We start from the raw sequence: 20745 nt of genomic DNA, 5'->3' as shown, positions 1-20745 counted from the left end.
CAGCATGACATACAGCAACAAAATATCATGCAGCAACAACAAGTACAACAATTAACTCAGCAACAAGCCCATCATCAAAAACTTCAACATCAGCAACAACTCCTGCAACAACAAAAGCTACAACAACAGCAACTGCAACAGCAACAACAGCAGTTACAACAACAGCAGCAGCAGCTGCAGCAGCAACAGTTACAACAACAGCAACTTCAACAGCAACAACTGCAACAACAACAAATGCAGCTGCAACAACAAGCACAACAGCAACAAAAACTCATGCAAGTACAACAGGCATCATCACACCAACAAATTCAGCAGCACCAACAACAGCAACTTCTTCATCAACAGCAGCCACAGCTTGTGCCCCAACAGCAGCAGCAGCAGCAGCAGCAGCAGTTGTTGCAACCGCAGCAAATACAGCAACAACAAATTCAACAACAGCAAATTCAACAACAACAAATTCAGCAGCAACAGATGCAACAACAACACATCCAGCAGCAACAACTGCAGCAGCAACAAATGCAGCAGCAACAAATGCAGCAGCAACAAATACAGCAGCAACAAATACAGCAGCAACAGCAACAAGAGCAGCAGGAACAGTTTCAGAAACAGGTGCAAATGTTGCAGCAAACGAAAGCCAAATCCAAGTTCAGTGCTGCTCAGGTTTGTAAATACTTCTGAATGCCCTGTAACTGCATGCTTTCCTATCAACTATACTTAACGAATTTCCAAATTCCATACAACTGATTAAGCATAGCAGACAAACTGTTAGAATTCATAGTGTAGTGATGCAAAATTTAAATATAACTTGCTATCAGTAGTATGCAATTTTCATATTTGTTTGATATTTGCACTTCCTTTATTATCATAATCTAGTATAGAAATTTTGTAGTCTATTTTAGCACTGTAGTTTTGTGAAATCTTCAATCCAGTCAGTCCTTACTGTAGTTTCAGTGACATGTAGCTTAATTTATATTCTTCATTCTTACTCAGTTCTTAATCTGTGCCCAGTCTGGGGATGGTTCAGAGTATCAGTATTTCCTCCCACTTGAAACTGTCAAATACGACCCCATTGGCCTCTCCATGGCTCCTAGCCAGTCAGTTATCATTTCTGCCACAGAAGACTCCAGCTAATAGGAAGGCCCGAGCAGCTAGATCTGAACCTGCTGAATGGTCTCCTGTGACAGACCTATCGCCAATCCTGGATGTGTCCCCATCGCTAGAGACAGCAGAACAAGAGCTGATGCAGCGGTTCCAGGTAACCTCCTCCCTGCCAATGTAGATACCTTCTGCCATCAGAAAATGAATTCATCAAGAGCCTGCATGCACTGATGCATAAAGAAAACTCTATTATCTGCATGCACATTACCCAAAACCAAGGAGACTTCTGTACACCAATACAGGCACATCCACCATAAGCTACATTCAAAAGATTTGCAGTGTTGGTTTTACAAACATTTTAGAAGTATATAACAATAACACACCCATTTCATACCTTACATAGACATTCATAAGAGAAGTGACAGAAAATTATTTCACAAGTTGCCTTTTTTACTGATATCATACAAATAACCTAAAAACAAGGAAATATTACTGATATTTGAAACAGACAGGAGATATTTACATTTTGTAGTTTCCTCAGATTATTGTACCCAGAATGTTGGTACATTCTGGCATCAATACAAGTGACATTTCACTCTCTCAGTTTAGCTATATGTCTGTTTGTTTATTTTACACACACGCAACAAACTGTAATAGTGGGACTTTTGCAGTAGTGATTATTGAAATCGTATTCAAGAATAATGTAAAATTGCTTACCATTCCCTATTGAGTGCTCTCAGATGGTACAGCTTTGCAAGGAAATAATCACATACAAATAATCTGGTAATAAGTTTAAATTTCATGAAAAACTCTACTTTCTCCATATAGGTGATATTTCACTAGATACGGCATTTCAGAACTGAACAACGAATGGAAACTATTAGTGTCAGACCAACCACATAAACAGATCTATACTTGCATAAAACTCACAATGAAACAGCACACCAAATACTTCAGTTTTAGAAATGGATCAGTTCCTGATGTAAATATGTTTAACAGTTACTGAAGGAAAAGTACTAGTATATTTGTTGCATTATTTACAGATACTTGGAGCATTACAAGTTGTTTAAGGGAACACATACAGACATTTTTACTCCTTACATTAGTGACATCAAAAATTTTTACAAACAGCTGGAGTCTCTTGGTCCTCTATCAGAAAACAAGAAAGTTAAATAATTAATATTGCTACATAGATCTCCTGCTACTGTTGCAATATTACATTATAATAGGATGGATTTCCATAGTAATCCTTCAACACAAATTGTAATATAATGGTGTTAGCCATATAACACAACTGTAATACGATATCCTCACAGCTCCCAGTATTACATAATGTATGCATGAAAATCTATTTTAACTTCTCTTCTACCTCTTACTGCATGTCAGTACTGAATACTCATTGCTACACGTAGTTCAAAGGAGAAAGTGCTTCTCAGGTACATTGACTTCAGTGATATTTGTTTGCAACTTAATTTTACTCAGAATAGCAAGAATAATTTTCAATTTTTGTGCAGATAATAATGACAGATAATAATAATTTTAAACACAAACTGTACTAAAATCAATCGTTTTGCTACCAGCTACCCAACATTATATTTGAAGCATAAGAGATCTACAACCATTGAAATATGACAGCCTTACAATAAATTGAAAATGTTGAATTATAAGATAGGCATTAAAGTGATGGTTCTGTCACATTAATTGTAAAGTCATTCAAGTACAAAAATCTCTCATTGACCTTCATTGAAAATAGTATTATGTTCTGACTCAGATAAGGTATATAAATGTAATGATGATGAAACTGACACTTGTGAAACATTATTGAAAACCCGATAATAAACCCACACCAGAAGATTAGGTCAGTATTTTTCATCTACATGTGATGTAAATGGAATGCCTCAAAAACTTTAACAAATAGAGCTGTCTAGTTACTTTGAAAATATGTACTTGTAACTCCTATTAATACCATTTTCTGAAAACTGGCAGATTCTTTCTGAGTCCTTCGTGAAACAATACTGTAAATATTAGTGGCTGTTGTAGAAACAATTCCATGACGAGCAAATACATTACGTGTGAAAATAGGTGCTAAAATCCTACAACAGATCATATAATGGACTTCATAACTAGTTTTATGTTATAGTTTATAGACTCACTCTATCAGCAAGATAATTCTCTCAAGAGAGAATGAATGTGGTGTTATAGTCGGTTGACAAGTGGTGGGACACAGCATCACCGAGGTAGCAATGAGGTGTGGATTTTCCTGTATGACCATTTCATGAGAGTATCATGAATATCAGGAATCCAGATCTGGTAAAGCATCAAATCTCTGCCATAACTGTAACTGGGAAGAGATCCTGCAAAAACGGGATCATTGACAACTGAAGAGAATCATTCATGACAGAAGTGCAACCCTTCTGCAAATTACTGCAGATTTCAATGCTGGGGCATCAACAAGCATCAGCGTGTGAACCATTCAACAAGACGTCATTGATATGGGCTTTTGGAGCTGAAGGCCCACTCGTGTACGCTTGATGACAGCATGACACTAAGCTTTACACCTCACCTGGGCCCATCAATACCAACAGTGGACTGTTGATGACTGTAAACATGTTGTTTGGTTGGATGAGTCCCATTTCAAATTGTATCAACCAGATGATGTGCACAGGTATGGTGACATCATTGTGAACCCATGGACCCTGCATGTCAGCAGGGAGACTGTTCGTGCTGGTGGAGGCTCTATAATGGTGTGGGGCCTGTGCAGTTGGAGTGATATAGAACCCCTGATATGTCTAGATACAACTCTGATAGGTGACATCGACGTAAGCATCCTGTCTGATCACCTGCATCCATTTGTGTCCATTATGCATTCTGGCAGACTTGAGCAAATCCAGCAGGACAATGTGACACTCCACACATTCAGATATTGATACGGAGTGGCTCCAGGAAAACTCTTCTGCATTTAAACACTTCCGCTGGCCAGCAAACTCCCCAGACATAAACATTTTGAAAGTATCTGGGATGCCTTACATCGTGCTGATCAGAAGAGATTTCCACCTCCTCATACTCTTACAGATTTATGGTAAGCCCTGCAGGATTCCTTGTGCCAGTTTCCTCCAGCACTATTTCAGACATTACTTGAGTCCATGCTACATCGTGTTTTGGCACTTCTGTATGCTCGCTGGGGCCCTACACAGAATTGGGCACATATTTCAGCTTCTTTGGCTCTTCAGTGTATATTGGCATTTGTGATGCATTTGTGTATAAATAAAAATAATATTAGAAATATGATAATACTATTAATAATAATAATAATAATAATAATAATAATAATAATAATAAAGTAATTATACACACATCAAAAAAAGTTTTGCATCACCCCGGTTCCCACAACCCCTGAAGATAGACGTTCACTGAGGTTATTGTATCACAGACACAGTCCATTTGACTGTTCAGAAATGTCACTAAACCTGCCCATAGATGTAAGCAACCATGCATGACCAGTGCCTATTAGATGGAGGGGCTCCGACAACCGATCAGTTCCAGACATTCCACCAGGAAGGAGGTACACAGGTCATGTTGTCTTTAGTTCAGCCATGCCTAGACAGCTGATATTGTGGTTTGATCATGTCCACATTGTTACTTTGTACCAGGAAGGGCTCTCAACAAGAGAAGTGTCGAGGCATCTCGGAATGAACCAAAGTGATTTTGTTTGGACATGGAGAAGATACAGAGGGACAGGAACTGTCAATGACATGCCTTGCTCAGGCCAACCAAGGGCTACTGCTGCAGTGGATGACTGCTAGCTACAGATTACAGCTTGGAGGAACCCTGACAGCAATTCCACCATGTTGAATAATGCTTTTTGTGCAGCCAGAGGACGACATGTTACAACTCAAACTGTGCAAAATAGGCTGCATGATGAGCAACTTCACTCCTGACGTCCATGGCAAGGTCCACCTTTGCAACCATGACACCATGCAGCACAGTACAGATTGGACCAACAACATTCTGAATAAACCACTCAGGGTTGGCATCATGTTCTCTTCATCAATGAGTGTCACATATGCCCTCAACCAGACAATTGTCGGAGACGTGTTTGGAGGCGACCCGGTCAGGCTGAATGCCTTAGACACACTGTCCAGTGAGTGCAGCAAGGTGGAGGTTCCCTGATGTTTTGGGGTGGCATTATGTGGGGCTGATGTGCACCACTGGTGGTAATGGAAGGTGCTATAATGGCTGTACGATACGTGAATGCCATCCTCCAACTGATAGTGCAACTTGCAGCATATTGGCGAGGCATTTGTCTTCATGGACGACAATTCACGTTCCCATCACGCACATCCTGTGAATGATTTCCTTCAGGATAACGTCATTGCTTGACTACAGTGGCTAGCATGTTCTCCAGACATGAACCCTATCAAACTTGCCATTGATGCAGGAGACAATCTGGACCAACAGTGCCTTGATGAACTTGTGGACAGTATGCCATGATGAATACAGGCATGCATCAATGCAAGAGGATGTGCTACTGGGTATTAGAGGTACTAGTGTGTACAACAATCTGGACCACCACCACTGAAGGTCTCGCTGTATGATGGTATGGTGGTACAACATGCAAAAAGGGCAGAAATCATGTTTATGTTGATCGGTATTCCAATTTTCTGTACAGGTTCCGGAGCTCTTGGAACCAAGGTGATGCAAAACTTTTTTTGATGTGTGTATTACAATAGTCATTACATGGAATGGCACCTTCTGTAAGAAAAATTCAGACCTGAAGAGATTCGAGACCATGCCATCCACAGCTTCATAATGTCACTATTAAACCCAGTATGTCATGAGGTACATGGCTCCAGCAATCACTTTCATGAAAGGTGGAGTATAATAAAAAAATTGTCAACTAGACACAGCAGAAAGTGTGATTTATCTGACAGTGCAAATTGTTTTGATTGTTCTACAGATCAATCATAAATTTCCAAAAAGATGTCTTTCATTTTATGAATACTGTCTTTCAATTAATATTTGATAGCTGTGGACCCAAGTACATGGAAAACAATAACTTTCCTCTTTCTGCTCTGAGAATTACTGTCTCTGCTTATCAAGAGGAAATGTTTAATTCATCTCTTGTTTAATCCAGAGGACAACAATACAGAATGACTTGGGTGCAAAATGTTTATCCCCTGACTGACAATGTACTTCACTATTGGCTGCAGTATAGAATCCCAAATATTCTTCTTTACTGAGAGAGCAAAAGTCAAATTCTTTGTATGAGTCATGAATGTCCAGCATCATACCATTGTTCATCCACTTTCAGCAGGTACTAATGACAGAGGCACATATGAGCATCTTATGAGCTTCACCATATGTATGAGGCTTGCTTGCCACATTCTACTGCTGTATTCTGTTCTTTGTAAAAGACAATTTAACTGGCAGCTTTCTCAGTTGTTGTACATGTAATACACAGAACACTTCCTGCACACCCCTGATACCTATAACATAACTTACACATAATGTTTGTCATCTAAATCATCTATATATACTTATTTGCATACTAGTGAGTTAATTTGAGTATTTAGTTCATCTGAATGTATAAATTTTCATCTATAAAATTTTCTATGTGACAAATCATTATTTTCAGAAATACGTTTCTGGTGACTCATGCACTTCTACAAATATCATATCTTCTAGAGAAACAAATGCAATAATTAATTCATCAAATATATTTCAAAGAAATGTATTGTTAGCTATGTGTCATGAAGATATGCATGTTTTTTATCTTCACCGTGGTTTGTTAGACTTCAGGTTTACCCATTAGAATTAAAACTCAATGCCTTTATCATTTTAGGCAGCAATGAAATGCACAGTCCACACGGGAACCAATAGATATAAAATGAATAGCTTACTTTATGTATAAAAAATATGGTTATAACTATGTAAATTCTTAGGAATTAATAAGATACACTGAAATGTAAATTATGGGAAATGATTTCATGATGCAAAAATTGAAAACTAATCTAGAGACCACTTAAAGGAATGAAATCATTTGCTCAAAAAGCACTGTAGAATGGCAGATACATCAAAGTAGGCTCTCTATACAAACATAATGAATCACTGAGAAAACCTTAGTGTGCAACTTCAGAAAAGTGCATGATAATCAATGCAGTTCTCCCATTTATTTTCTGTACTACATTTAGTGGTCAGATTAATATAATAGATTCGCTTTACCCTTATTTCTGAAGCAGAGAATTTAATTTTTTTCTTACTTATGTCTCATTTAAGCACAAGGCTGTAGAAACTGTCACAGTTTATTCTACAATCAACTTGTTTTAGATATTTTGAGATTTTATCTGATGTACAAATTATACAATTTTGCACAAACCTGTACATAAATGAGGGTGCTATTTGTTGAGCAATTACTTTGCTTTTGCCAGACCATTGTGCAAAATAACTTCACAGTCTCCATAAAAAAAAGCTTTAGAAAAACATATATAATTGCACTGACAAGCCTTTCAGTTCAGCTTCTACTATTATCATTTTCTATAGACAGTCTGCTTAAAGCTGTTTCTCTCAGTATGGATACATGGCAAATGTGTTAGTTTAACACTGCATTCCACACAATGTTTCTGAATTTTGAATTTTTTGATGCAAATTTTAAGATTCTATTATTTGAGGATGTCACTCTATCTTTACCTTGTAAGTGTGGGTGGTTGTGTTTCCAACAGAAAATACACTCATGCACCAAAGAAACTGGTATAGGCATGCATATTCAAATACAGAGAGACATAAACAGCAATGCCTATATAAGACAACAAGTGTCTGGCAAAGTTGTCAGAATTGGTTACCGCTGCTACAATGACAGGATATCCAGATTTAAGTAAATTTGAATGTAGTGTTATAGTCAGTGCATGAGCGGTGGTACACAGCATCCCCGAGGTAGCAATGAAGTGTGAATTTTCCCTTACGACCATTTCACAAGTGTACCATGAATATCAGGAATATGGTAAAACATCACATCTCTGACACTGCTGTGGCCAGGTAAAGATCGTACAAGAATGGGACCAATGACAACTGCTGCCAATTTCAATGCTGCACTGTCAACAAGTGTTGCCATGTGAACCATTCAATGAAACATCATCAATATGGGATTTTGTCTACCCTTGATGACTGCATCACACAAAGCTTTATGCCTCAGCTGTGCCCATCAACACTGACATTGGACTGTTGATGACTGGAAACATGTTGCCTAGTTGAACAAGTCTCATTTCAACTTGTATTGAATGGATGACATGTATGGGTATGGAGACAACCTTATGAATCCATGGTGCATTCCAACGGACTTAGGCAATTCCAACAGGTTAATGTACCACCCCACACATCCAGAATTGCTACAGAGTGGCTCCAGAAACACTCTTCCGAGTTTAAACACTTCCACTGGACAGCAAACTCCCCAGACATAAACATTATTGAGCATAACTGGGAGATACTGTTCAGAAGAGATCTCCATCCCCTCATACTGTAACAGATTTATGGACTGCCCTGCAGGATTCATTGTATCTGTTCCATGCAGCACTACTTCAGACATTAGTTGAATCCACACCAAGTCACATTGTGACACTTCTGTGTGCTCACAGGAGCCTTACACAATATTAGGCAGGTGTACCACTTTCTTTGGCTCTTCAATATACATTGCAGATATTAACACAAATGACAATATCATGAAAAGAATAGACTGAATTTTATGTTATAGAGGAGACATTGAATCAAAGATAGGCACAACAAAAAGACTGCCATACATTTGAGTTTTGGTCAAAATGCCTTCTTTGAAAGTAGAAAAACCACACATGTTCACACAAGCACAACTGAGGCACACATGACCACTGTTGCTGGCCACTGGGGCCTGACTTTGCTGTGACCAGACTCCAGAGTTCAGCAGCCTGTGACCATGGTCACATGTGCCTCAGTTGTGTTTGTGTGAATGATTGTGTGTTTTCTACTTCAGAAGAAGGCCTTTTGTCCAAAATCTTAAATGTATAGCAGTATTTTCTTTGTGGCCATCTGTGACTTGACATCCCCTCTATATGGTGAGTAGGAATCTTTTCTTTTCATAGTATTGTCATTATCCCATCCTAGATTTTTTGTTGTTAGGTAGTAACATCACCACTTTAAAAAAACTGAACATATGCTATCTCAAATTCATTTTTCATGAGAAATGGAAATCACAGAACTTACACAGAGACAATTTATCAGACACCAGAGTACCATACCTTCACTATTTTGTTAGTAATGTGGTAATATTTTTTATTCTTGAACGTGAATCTGACCAAGTCCTATTACTTTTCAGTGATAAAGTGACAGAACATCACATAAACTTTTTGATCTTCCACATTCTTGCATTGATATTAAATAATCTTTTCTTTTACTTATAAGGCTTCTTATACTCATATCAGTTACCCCAAACTTCTTGCTCAGACAAAAAGGCAGTATTTTGTGGTACACTGCATAATATTTCTTTAAGTGGTTTTATAGGGATACTGCATTTGCATTCTTCACACTAACTTAATTTCAAATACGTCTGTAAATTGTAGAAAATAGTGGGATTTGATAGATACTATTTTGAATACAGTGAATATATTTTTTATAAGTAGACACATAATAAGCTGCTTAATTGGTACATCATTGAGTGGAACTTGTCTCAAACATTTGGGAAAGTTGGACTTAGCTAAACTCACTTTTCTGCACAGTTATTCAGACAATAGATCTTTATCTGCTTTACTTTAGTTGTGCATAATCTCAGAAGTCAAGTACTTGCCTATAAGACACTATTTGAAATACATTTTTATTAGAAGAAGTGGAGCAGGTTGATTGAATACACGCTCTGGTACCAGACAACTATTTGTCTGTCACTCAACAGTGGCTGAAATATGTCTAAAATCAGTTCTCATCTGCTTCCATTTGACAATAAAAGATGGCATAATATTAATTGTGTAACATTTAGACACTGATCAATTTCTTAAATGGCATCAACATATGCTAGTGCTGATTTTACACAAAGATATGTAATAATACTTTGAGAGAATACACTATACATAAAAGTAAGAAAAATATGTGTATCAGGCATGGGCTCTACATTATATTACTGCTGAAATATGAAGACTTGTTCATAGAAAAGGCTTAATGTCATATTACAAAAGCATGAAATGTAGGAAGCAGCCACATATCATTTTTACAACATTAAATTATTACAGTTCCTATTATTCTGAAATAATGCACTCTTGAAAAGAAGATTATTCACAGATTTATGAACAATCACCAAATTAATGTTATATGGTAGAATATGTAGGAAATATTCATGTACATAAATGAATAACAACAAATCTTTAAGCTTTTAGTGGTATGATGGACTATGTGTTACAAATGTGTTACACCAATGCCTGTAAATCTCAGAGAGCATATGATTTGTGACCTACATAAAATCATATTCATTCTTCTGATACATACCACCAAGTCTTGAGATATTACTCACTTTATAATTTCAGCAAAGCATGTGAACATTGCAGGAAATATCACAGTCGATAATACTGGGAAACAGTTGAGGAGAATTCATGAGAGGCATTAAGTACAATTATTTGTAGGCTTATTGAATGAGCCACTCTAGAACAAACAAGTCCAAGTGAGTTAGTGATAAGACAGAATCCAAACTCTCAATGGCTGGACAGTGATTTGAAGTATTTTCTTGAAAATGACAATATTTAATGAGTTCTGAGCACCATGCCATTTTTTATCTATCTTCTGTAATTAACTGATGATGTATGGAAAATTTTGTAGCATGTGTATGAATTTCTATGACAAAATTAATTTCATCTTAAACAAAATGTTTTAAATTATTTATGTTTTCAAATTACACTTGCACAAGCTGAAACAGAGAAATAAACTGTATAAGAAATGAAATAGTAGAAAACAAAGTAATAATATTATTGTACATATGTACTGATTTCAGTATTTGGCTGCCTATATTCAGAGCCATCTGTCAGTTCTTTTCTGTAGTAACCAAGTTTGCACTCTAAACCCTTGGAATGCACTGAGGGGGAGGGGGAACAGGTAGCTCTGATTGACTGGAACATTTAAGTTCATGTCTCTTAAGTTATCAAATTTTTAGTTACAAGAGGAAACTATTGGCTACATGCTGGCAGGCATACTTTGTGTTGCAGGAGGGCGGCGGCATGCTGCTGCAGCAGGCGGCACAGGCACCTGCACACAACCAGTCTGATGCATCACAAGCACAACCACCACCTTCTAAGGCCTCCTCAGGGACCATAAGTGGAATGCTAGCAGACTTCAGCAGGGCTCTTGGTAAGCTCATCTCCACCTTGTCCTGTACCTGCTCCATCACTGCTCTGCAGATCATTGCAATGACGCTACAATAGAATAATTTCCTGTTAAGCATTCTTTACATTCCATTCACTGAGAATAGTGACTGATACAACTCTAAATGAATTGTCATTAGTTTGATATTTTATTTAATACCTACATTGGAATGTTATGTGGGTGGCAAGAGAATATTTCCATATTTCTGGCTGACAATCTTTCATTAAAACATTGTACGTACTTTTTCTCAAGGTAATCAGTGTCATTATTTGAGTGCCTCTGAACCCATTTTTGATACTTCTTCCGCACTTTTCCATGAAGTGAAAAGACCACTGAGATATCTATGATGCCCATTGGTATATTTGTTCTCTATTCCCTTTGGGCCAAAAGCATACGGTAGCTCACAAACTAAACACATTCCATGAAAGAATATACAGTCATTTTTCAGTATTTTATTATTTAGATGAAATCCAGTTCTTCAATATACCACCCAAGAAACAAAGTGTGACACATCACTAGCAAATAAACTAACATGTTCCTCCATTTTCCATTCCCATGCATTATTGCTCCCAGCTGTTTGTATGACATAATTGACTAGTGTAATAAGTTATTAACTCAGTACTCAATGACATTACTCAGTACTCAATGATGTCTACTTTTTTTTATAGAATGAAAGTCCACTTCAGTTTTCAGTAATTTTCTTAATTTATTCAATGACCAGCTTTGGAGCTTAAGGCTTCATCTTCAACTGCAATCAAGGTGAGGGGCATCCAATGTACAAGTACTGTTGGATTGACATACTAAAATGAAACCTACAGTTGTGGAAAATGGTGTACTTACATAATTATGAGAACATAAATGTGTGAGAGCCAGGCCAGTCAGTCATGAGGCAGTGCACCCACGTCACACAAATGCATGGGACTGGGAAAGAACATTAACATTGGGGGGAGGGGTTACCAGATGGAAATGAACTGAGCAATACTGTAAATAAATAAGTAACTAAACTCACGTGTAAGACCAGCAAACACAGTGACTGACTGGACAGCATCACATGGAAGTGACCAGTGCAGACAGCCCAGTAGCCAGCTGACCACTGCAGTGGAAGAAACTGATGATGGAGCCAATGAGGTGAGAAACTGAAGTAAATAGCCATGAGAGAGTGGGAAAAGGGGTTGACAGGTCTGTCCACTTACAAAAGTATGTTTAAAAAAATCTATACAAACTAGAGCTACAGATATAATAATAATTAAATAACATACAAACGTGGGAAATCGGCAAAAACACCCAAAAGCAGCATGACAGAGTACATCACATTAAAGAGATGTAAGATAAACATACATCTAAAATGGTTGTTACAGATGAAATATAACAGTATATCTAAAAATTAAGCAATAAAACAATGACAAGTGTGATGTGATAGGGGAATGATGCTGACTGTAAGAATCAGTATCTATGTACAGATTCATCCTTACAGAGCAAAAACATCTTAGTATAAAAAGCTTAGTTAAACTTGAAATGATAAACATAATGAGAGTAACAATGTACACATATAATACAGCACTTTTCATCCACACAGTACCAGACATAATAAAGATAGTGGGGAGTAAAAGGGCTATGCACTAGGACAAGGGAAAACCAGTAAAGAAATTACACCTACGTATAATGGTTGTGATCCCTGTGGTTAGGTAAAATAGGATTAATGCAATGACAGAGTCGTTGCAATGAAATAAAATAAACTAACTTTGACACATGGGAGCATTATCTTTAAGACACAAAATGTATAATATGTAACTGTAAGCGTATGGGGAAATGCCTAAAAGTCAACATGATGGAATGCATGACAGTAAAAAGATAAAATATAGAACTAAAACTGCAGCAGGAGCAGGGTACTGATGGCATACACAAAGTACATCCAACAATCAAGCAACAAGATGACAGCTAAAGAGTAGCCTGAAAAAGAAAATGTTGCATGGGAGTGTCGATGATAAAACAATAGATCTATTATTTAAAAAATAGAATCTTGGAAGACTTAGAATAAATGCACACCATTTAGTACTTAAGAAATCCATAGTTATTTATAATACACTTGTGTTTCAGCAAATTTTGTTCATTTAGCATAAACTTGGGGTTCTGGTTCAGATGCTGCCAAATTTAAATTCTCTCGAGCAGGTCAAGTATATGTCCTTTTGTATGATGGTGGAGGATACTGTGGTTCTTGGTGATGACAGGAATTGAGTGTTTACAGGCCTTAAGATCACTGGTTAAAGCATATTTTGAATTACTTACATCCTGATGTTCCTTAACCTGACAGCAAATGTCCATTCTGTTTGGCCTGTGTATTGGCACTCACAGTCTCCACACTTGACTTTATAGACACCCAAATGTGTGTGTGGCTTTACATTATGGGTTTCATGCCATCTGCCTTCTTTAGTCATACAGTCCCTAAGTATGGTACTTGTATTACTTCTTACTACTCTTGTCTTGATTGATGGGTGTGAGGGGAATCTCCTGGGTAATACCAGAATGCTTCTTTTGAAGAATCTGCCATTCCAGAAAATCAATTACTTGTGTTCAATAGCCATTAGTGTGGGCAATATATTTAATTGTTTTGAGATCTTTGTTAAGATTTATGTCATGTAAATGCTGTGCCATGGCATGCAATGTGACTTCCTTGTACTTGTATAGACGGTTACATGACTCATGAATAATGTTGTTGGTGATTAACTCCTTCCTGTAGATAACATACATCATATGTCCATCCCATGTGAAGATGCAAAAATGAGCAGAAACATAGAGATAAGTTTCTCTGATGCTACAACATAAAATGTATTTGGGTATGCATACAATTCAAATCTTGCTGGAATTGGATAATTTGTTCCTTTGAGCCATTATAAAGTGAAAAAAAGCATCATCCATCTAATGCCATAATGTACAATATTGTGTTTGTGGGTGGCATTGATTTCAAAAATTGGGATTTGATGTGGATGATGAAAATAACAGCAACTGTGTTCATGAGTGGTGAAACCATGGCAAGACTACTAGCCCCAGATCAAAAATAACTGTGACCAAGGACCAGTCAGAGGAGCATACTGAACTCATTAATGACTTATATATCAACATTACTGTATTGTTTCAAATTATTCTCACCAATAAGAGAAATTTCTATTGTAGGGATATTAGTGTACATGTTGGTGATGTCCAAGCTTGCCATGTACGCACTGTTTGTAACATAAGTATCATTTAAGCAGGCAATGAGCTCTTATCAATTTTTAATGGAATAAGTAGCTGGGTAATGGCAATGCTTGTCAAGAAAGGAGTTGAGTTCTCTGGCGAGCCAGTAATATGGGGAATCTATGGCATTACCAATCACTCTAAGGTAGTAGTGGGCTTATGTATTTTCTTTGTACCTCTTAATGTGGGAGTTTTGTGATATGCTGGTAATGGCACTCTTTTGGAACAGGGCAAAATGGGGGAATGGAATTATGACATAACATGAGGGATCAGTGATAGGATATATCCTGACATATCAGGAAACTATCAACTTAGTAATGGGGTGATGTCGCATAAGGCATTGTAACTGATCACACATTAATAACAATACATTGTGACTGAGATGGAAACCAACTTTTAATGCTGACCATTTCATCTGACTGAGCAGCCAGTACTTTATGTAATACACTACAGTATGTTTGGTGTTCTGCTTTTGAACATGCAGGTGACCAAAGAGAACAGTCTGTGAAATGATCAGCCCAAATACAAAACACTTTTTTTTTAAATAAATCTACAATTATCTTTCTCACTCTCCATGGCTGTGACTGAATGTCCTCACATGCAATTATGTATGCAGTTCCATGTCTTGAGGTCCAAATACAAGGAGAAGTTGAAAAATCTGAGGTACATGAAATCACAAGTCTGTAGAAAAATGAATTCTGACTAATCCAGTTACTATAAACACAAGTCTATTAATGCAACATAACACACTGAGTAACAGAGTCTGATAACAGCCAGACAACACAATGTTAAAATTATTGTCCATTGGAAGTGGAAATAAGTCTCCTTTCATGACAGTGGGCAAAACAGAACTGTTGTTCTCATTCCACACAAACACTTATCAAACAATTGAATGGTGTTGGCACATCATAACTCTTGGGGACTATGGCTATTTCCTCCTTTTTTTAACAGCAGCTGTTGCATTTTAATGATGTTTTGTTGGTATGAGCCAAATATAACATACGGACAACCATGTAGTCAACTGCTGGCTATATTAGCAATGAAATCAAAAGCTATGAAACTATTATTCTTATTCCACACTTCAGTCTCAAAATCATGAATGTATACGTATTGAGGATCTTGGCAACGTATCTAAGTTCGAGAATAATCAAATGGCTACATATTGTCCACTAGGATGAATGACAGGGGGCAATGGTGCTACAAATCATGTTCACAGCTTGATCATTTGTAAAGACATATGTCCAGTTTGCAAGTTTACTTATGTCTTATGAAGACAGATTATCTTAGTGATGGAGGAACTTTTCATCAAAAACATCTGACTCACAAAGGGAAGGAAGTAGTATAATAAAATTTCTCATAATGATGTCACATTAAACCCCAAACTGCTCTGGGGTATTCTGTGGGCTTGTGGAGTGATAGCATATGAGTTTGTTGAAGGTTTGAGAAAAGTCACTTCTGCTCATTACTGTCTGCATTTTACTATGTGAAACTGATTTCTGTATTTGTCACACTTTCAGGCATAATTCATTTGTGAATTAATTGATATAGGCTATCTTGAAATGGCATAGATACCTAAGAGGAAATTATAAGGTATGCGGTCTGTTGACGTACTCCTCAATAAGTTAATTATTGATAGAGATTTCTTTGTTAGATGGCACAATAAGCCTGGTGGCCCTTTGGTGCCACATAAAAGAAATGATAATACTCAAATGATGAATTTCATGCTCCCACTTCAGTTCATCCTGGACTTACATATAATAACAAGAATAAAATACTACACATGACAAAAAAGGAATGAGAGATGATCTGACATGGTCCAATGTAATAGTTCTCATATTAGGATTAGACAAGGATGAGAAAGGAATTTGGGCATGACTATTTCAAAGAAACCTTCCAGGTATTTGATGTAGCCACTTCTATCTCTACATCAACAAACTGCAAACCATTATGAAGTGCATGGCAGATGGTACTTCCCATTGTAGCACATGTTATACCTTCTTTTCAACTTGCTGTAAATGTTCATAAGTGAAAATTGTGCACTTCACAAAAAAGGAAAACAATGTTGTATACTACGTCTTCAATGCCAATGAGTCACAACTGGAATCATGGATGTATGGACTGCAAAAGGAATAATTGCATTAATGCCTCTGTATGTACTGTAATTAGTTTAATCTTGTCTTAACAGTGTGTATGGGAGTATGGGAGTTATAGAATATTCATAGAGTCATTACTTAACAGTGATTCTTCAAACTTTGTAAGTATGCTTTTGTGGGATAGTTGGCATCTAACTTCCAGCATGTGCTTGAAGCACCTCAGTGACACTCTCCCTTAGGTCAAACAAACCTGTGACCATTAGTACTTCCCTTTTTTATGTATGTTCATTATCTCCTATTAATTCTATTTTAAATGTGTGCCACACTCTTGAGTAGTAATCTAGGATGATTCATACTGGTGTTTTGTAATCAATCTCCTCTGTAGACTCATTTCACTTTCCCAGTATCATATCAACAAACCAAGCTCTAATGTAATGTGATATCTTGAATAGAATGACCTCCTCCATGCCAATGAGAATGGATTCCAAAAATATCAATCATGTGCATCACCTCAAACTTTTCTCACATGAATTATGAGAGCCAAGGATCCAGTAAGTCAGGCAGGCAATATTTCTTGACCTCCGAAAAGCATGTGACCCAGTTCCCCAGCTCCAATTATTATCAAAAGTGTCATCGTACAGTGTATGAATGGTTTGAGGATTTCTTGGTAGGGAAGCTGCAGCATGTTATTCTTGATAGAGGGTCATCAACAGATGTAGAATGTATTTCAGGTGTGTCCATGGACCCATATAATAAAGTACTCTCCAAAAACAGCTGCACAATTATCCAGTCGGCTGTTCATAAGATTTCAAAGTGGGGCAAGGGAACTTGCTGTAAATGTTCATAAGTTAAAATTGTGCACTTCACAAAAAAAGAAAACAATGTTGTATACTACATCTACAATGCCAATGAGTCACAATTGGAATCATTTATCTTGGTGTAACAATTTGTTGGGATAATAAATCACATAGACCCATCTATGGGACCTGTACCAAACTGAGCTAATAGCAGATACTGGAGATTTACAAAGAAAGGATCCCTTCCCCCCTCTTTTAAACCAACCAACAAAGAAGGGAAGAAATGTCCAGCTTGGTTTCAGCAATTTTTTTGAGAAACTCAAAAGGATCAACCACATCACCACATTATACCAATATGAATCTAAGCATTTACTGCACATGGTTTATATCCAAGATCCTTCACTACAAATACATAGAAGCTGTAGCCTACTATTGATGTGGTCCATTCAATAATCCTACAGGGCTTTCTTCCCTCTTCATCAATCAGTGACACATCAGTATCCTGCTTATAGTCAAGCAAAAGTGAGTCCTGTGTCACATAATTACTTGTCTTTCACAGTGTTGTAATATTGTTGGCAGTTAAGGTCTTACCTAAATAATATCTAAGGATCCTAACACTTCACAGGAGTATTCAGACATGAATGAATACTCCTGCAAAATTGAGGCTGTTGGCTAATGAGCATCACCATATCCTTCACTACAAATTTCTTTAAACTGTGGCCTACTAGTGATGTGGTCCATTCATCAATCCTTCAGGGCTTTCTTCCCTCTTTATTAATCAGTGACACATCAATTTTGTGCTTATAGTCAAGCAGTAGTGAGTCCTGTGTCACATAATTACTTGTCTTTCACAGTGTGGCATACAACGAAAATAAATTCAGCCCTTTATCAAGCAAAGATATCAGACTGTAAGATGCACAAAAATCAAAGTTTTTCATCAAATAATTTTCAAAAATTGAATGACATATATTTCATATCTCTTGACACAGGCACCAGAATTTGGCAAGCAGTACAGTCATAAAAAAAGCGTCTCAGCACAGAATGCAAAGAGCATGTCTGTAACATTGAAAGGATTAATGTGAGTGGACTGTGTATTTCAAAAGCAAAAGCCATTATTATGAATACATTTACCCACTGTGAGAAAAGAGTCATTGTCTTCATGGACAAAAATTTTCAGTTGCCTGTGGAACCATGATTATATCCAGCTGTGTACCTCTTCATCCAAAGCAAACTCACAGCCATGAATTTCTTCCATTGTCTGACCTTAACTCGTCATACTTTGGATAAAAATACATAGCAAATAAGTTGATAATATAAAGTCTGAGAAGATATAGTTCATTAGTTTTTTAAGATTTCTAGCATCAACAATGTGACTGCCTTTGGTACAAAGTTGTAAGCAGAAAGCTTTCAAGTATTAGCTGACCTGACAAGAGCACGCATTGCATCCCATAAAAATAAAACATGGAGGAATATGATTTAAAGACTGTTAGCAATGAGGTAATTGGACATGGAGGAACAAGCTCTATTTATGAAAGATAGGAAAGAAATTTGGCCATGAAATTTAAAGAGGAGTCATTTCAACATTACATACCATAAACAAACTTGTACCACTGTTTAATGCAAGACAGTTTTAAAACATTCATTGGAGTTTATCATTTATGTTTGGATATCACTAAAAAGTGTATTTAAAATTTTAATTTTTAATATTGGACTTATGTATACCTGAATTAGAAATCAGTACCAGTAAAACTAATCTTTTCCAGTGTCAAGAATGAATGTAATTCCAAATTTGTCTGTGTGAAGAAATATAATTAGCAATGTAGATCAGTTCATCTTTGAAAGTGAATTTTAGATCTATTGCTGACAGATACTTTGGTCATGCTAAAAATACACTGTCTATGTAAGTAAGTACTAAATGAAAGGAACAGAAAGAGTGAATGATGAGACTCTAAGAACATATTATCGATTCTTCATGTAGATGTCAAGATGTACTATTTGTAGTTTTTTTTTTATCTTAACACCTCCATGGCCTACCTGCATGTATCTGATTCAAATGTTAATGGAGGAGGAAATATTCATCATATGATTTTCACCAACAAAGAGAGGGAGTGTGGTGGCTGATCAACAGACTATTCAGTAATGTTATAATTTAAATTCCAGTTATCGCTGCATTACGGGTTGGTAATTATCTGTCAGGTGGAGTCATTAACCCTGAGATTCCTTCAGTCACATTGAAGAATAGAGAGCCATGTGCCATCATTGAGCATAATTTTCTCCTTATCTTTCAGTTTCATAATACTTCACAACCACACAGCTGAATCTATACAACACTGCATAGCTGTTCTTCACAGTCACACAGCACATTTACATATCAGATACACTACAGACTGTCTGGACAAAGGCAATGGCAAAACGTATGTATTATCAAGTTATTGTGAAGACTATGTGAGGCATTAAATACCGTTATGATATTCAGCCACTTTGTATGTGGATAAACTACAAGGAAATAACCAAATAAACTGTTCAATCTTGTAGCCTTAAAATATCAACATTATTAGAGCACCTTAAAAAGTGAAAAGAGATGCTATCGATCTTTAGGAATATAATCTCTTGAGTTGCATAACACTTATCTTAACTGTGGACATTAAATTTTTGTGGAAATGTTTCATTTCTTTGAAATTTTCTGTTCAAGAGTTACTGAAACTTTCTGTTGCACAACTGATCAACTAACTGAGAATGCTCAGGGTATGCTGAAATGGAGGATTAGGATAGTCTGAACAATGATGAAGTGGTGCAGAAGTGGTCCTTTCTGCATTCCCTTCTTGTACTGTCCCAAGCAGTCAAAATTCAGCAGATGATTTATCTTCTGATGTAAACAAGCAGGCTTTTGCTAACTTTAGATGTTTGCATCATCTAAGAATATGGTTTTTTACTGACACTGTCTTCAGATAGATAAAAAAATGCTGCCTTTCTCAAGAGAGCATCCAATATGTTCTCAGGTTTGGGTGGAACATCACCACGCCCATCACCTTCTGACGACAAGCCGAGTACCAACAGCCAAGGACTCCAGCAGCCTACAATGCAGTACCCACAAGCTACACAGCAGAAGATGAACACAGCTCAGTTACAAGACCAGCTGCAACCCATGGCACACATGCAGCAGC

The 20745-nt window shown here is 37.0% G+C and overlaps 1 protein-coding gene across 1 annotated transcript in view; it reads left to right on the top strand.

Annotated features, from left to right (window-relative positions):
* Positions 1-270: 270 nt before the first annotated feature.
* Positions 271-20745, top strand: part of LOC126183907 (histone-lysine N-methyltransferase 2D-like) — a 220954-nt gene continuing 200479 nt past the window's right edge. The window contains exons 1-3 of the mRNA XM_049926250.1: positions 271-660; positions 11304-11445; positions 20581-20675. Coding sequence (XP_049782207.1) covers positions 274-660; positions 11304-11445; positions 20581-20675 — 624 coding nt within the window. The 5' untranslated portion in view covers positions 271-273. The remainder of the gene's footprint in view (positions 661-11303; positions 11446-20580; positions 20676-20745) is intronic.

This window comes from Schistocerca cancellata, chromosome 4 (genome assembly GCF_023864275.1).
Source record: "Schistocerca cancellata isolate TAMUIC-IGC-003103 chromosome 4, iqSchCanc2.1, whole genome shotgun sequence".
NCBI lineage: Eukaryota > Metazoa > Arthropoda > Insecta > Orthoptera > Acrididae > Schistocerca > Schistocerca cancellata.
This window is presented reverse-complemented; position numbering and strand designations above follow the sequence as displayed.